This window comes from Tasmannia lanceolata, unplaced genomic scaffold, assembly GCF_043159265.1.
Source record: "Tasmannia lanceolata isolate RefF3 unplaced genomic scaffold, GAP_Taslan_0.1 ptg000007l, whole genome shotgun sequence".
In the NCBI taxonomy this organism is placed as follows: domain Eukaryota; kingdom Viridiplantae; phylum Streptophyta; class Magnoliopsida; order Canellales; family Winteraceae; genus Tasmannia; species Tasmannia lanceolata.
The window spans coordinates 448288-450651 of record NW_027518684.1 but is presented as its reverse complement, the minus strand read 5'-3'; the positions used below and the strand labels follow the sequence as shown (position 1 = coordinate 450651).

Below are 2364 nucleotides of genomic sequence, written 5' to 3'. Positions count from 1 at the left end.
TCAATCGTCTATATTATGCATAACGGGAAAACTTGGCGTAGTTGCTCACAAGGGATTTGATAGGGACTTTCACAGAGAGGCGTTTCGCGGCATGAGAGAGCAGCCACAGCCTTGCTTTTGAGCAGATTTTGTCTCAATCTTTTGAATTCATCGAGGTGGCTACTCTCTCGTGCAATAGCCAGCCCTTCTTACGAAACTCCCAAGTAAATTTTTTTTATAGCTGTTGAGGTGACATTCTTTGACCCGTCTCAATGGTTTCATTGTAGAGAATAAAAAACCAAGAATGGTGTCTGACAAATCTAACCTCTCTCCCAATTTCTGTAATTTTTTACTCTTATATGCGATGAATTCTCAGAGTGAAGCGGTCGCTCCAACTTATTCTCTCTTGTGCCTATTTTGCCCGGACTAAAAAAAAGGAAAATGAAAAGAAGCCTTCAACTACAAGTCCTAAAATATCTTTTGTATGTATTTTTTTCCCTATACGTATTAAAATAGCCATGAATTGTTTTTTCCTTGATAAATTAGTTTCGGAAGTGGTGAAAGAGTGGTAATATACGTATTAAAACAACCATGAATTTTTTTTCCATGATAAATTAGTTTCGCAAGGTGAAAGAGTGATAATGAGAGATCTGAGAAGGCACGAATGAGTAGAGGGTGAGAAGTGGCTAGAAAACAAGCAAACAATCTTCATATGAGGAGGAAAAATTCATGGTAGCCAAACTTGCCCTTAAATACCTTACATTTTTAAGTTTGCCTCTATTTTTACATTATGAAGTATATGATTATAGACTAATAGTGATATCACATGTCAGAGCTTTTCTTGTGAGAGAAGGGGGGACCCCATATAAGCATTGAAGTGAGAACTGTTATTGGTGAAGCCTGATCTCAGTCTAATCCGGAAAGTAGTGTACACTTTTCTCCGACTACGGCGGTCCTGCTCAGCGCTGAGTGGGCCGGGGGTTGCAGGGGGTGCGGGGGTTCGGGGGTGGTAGGCCCCGACACAAATATTTTAAGGTATTTTTATACTGGGGGTAGTTTTGCACTTTCATGAATTATGATTTTTCCCTTTATTGTAACGCGTCTGAGAACGCCATATAAAATGGGGTGATATCAGAAGCCGCCCTATAGAGGTGTGAGGGTTTGTAATTTCTTCTTTAGAATAGTAATATCGTTGGCTTGTCGCTCTGCCATGGATGTAGCCCATACCATACTGGTTGGGTGAACCACATAAATCTGTGTGTGAATCTTTTGTTTATCTTTCGTGTATTGTTATTCTATTGCGTTGTTAATTCCTAACAAGAACAACATAATAATGTCACCTTGGCTCGCTAACGTGCTGATAGGGACCAGTAATATGTTGGACTAGTGAGATGTTGCTTCTCTTCTCAATGAAGGTTCCTGTTGGTCCTTGCCAGTTGTCACGGCAAAGCTTGCCTATCGTTTAGAGAAATTATATTTCCACCCCTTTTGTTTGCTTTTTCCAAAAAAATATTTCATTTTTTATAAAAGATAAAGAAAATGGGTTAAGAAAATAAACAAAAAAAGAGATAAGAATATTGGAAAAGGGATTGGAAATATTATTTATGGGGACCCAAAATATCACTTTTTTTCCTTTTTAATTGCAGGCAAGCTAAGTTCCTTCTTTTTCAAAATAGGAGAGAACACCAATAGAACAAATCAAAGGGAGATAAAGAAACAACAATCAAGCTTAAAGTACATTAATATGATCAAAATTCAAAACCCATGTTAAAAATCTAATTTCCTTTTATTTTTCATAATAGCTAGGAGAGAACACAAACACAATGTAGAAAATCCAACTTCCTTTTATTTTTCTTAATAGGATAGACATAATTAGGAGAACATCAACGTAACACATGAAAGGGCAAATAATGAAACCAGAAATCAAGTTTAGTGTGAAACTACTGCCTCCTTCTTCTTGTCTTCCTCGAGCTCGAAAGCGGAGGTGGGGAAGGTCCTGAACAAGCCGGTGGGAGTCTTGCAGGTTATCTTTCCAGTCGGCGGGTCATCGACGTAAATTTCAGTAAGAGAGAGCCAAATAAGAAGCTCTTTGGTCTTCACCCCAGTGAGTTTCTTGATCTTGAACTTCTCAACATAGGCAGTTATCTCCGGGGCATAAGACACAAGCTTTCCAATCTGATCAAAGGTATGTTCCTTCTTCTTCTTTTGCTTGAGCCAAACAAAACCAGTTTCTTTCACATAGCCACACTCTATGATGTCTTCTAAGGGTAGGAGTCCCCTAGGCAAGCCTACTTCTTGGAGTAAGAACCTGGATTTCTCTCTGCCAAGCTCATCTCCACAATAGACCTCAGCATTGGCCTTGAGCTCTTCCGTGATAAGAGGCAT

The 2364-nt window shown here is 39.0% G+C and overlaps 1 protein-coding gene across 1 annotated transcript; it reads right to left on the bottom strand.

Moving 5' to 3' along the window:
* Positions 1-1908: 1908 nt before the first annotated feature.
* On the bottom strand, positions 1909-2364 carry LOC143881231 (uncharacterized). The gene has a single exon (XM_077384220.1). The coding sequence runs from the start codon at positions 2362-2364 to the stop codon at positions 1909-1911; it is 456 nt and encodes a 151-aa protein (XP_077240335.1).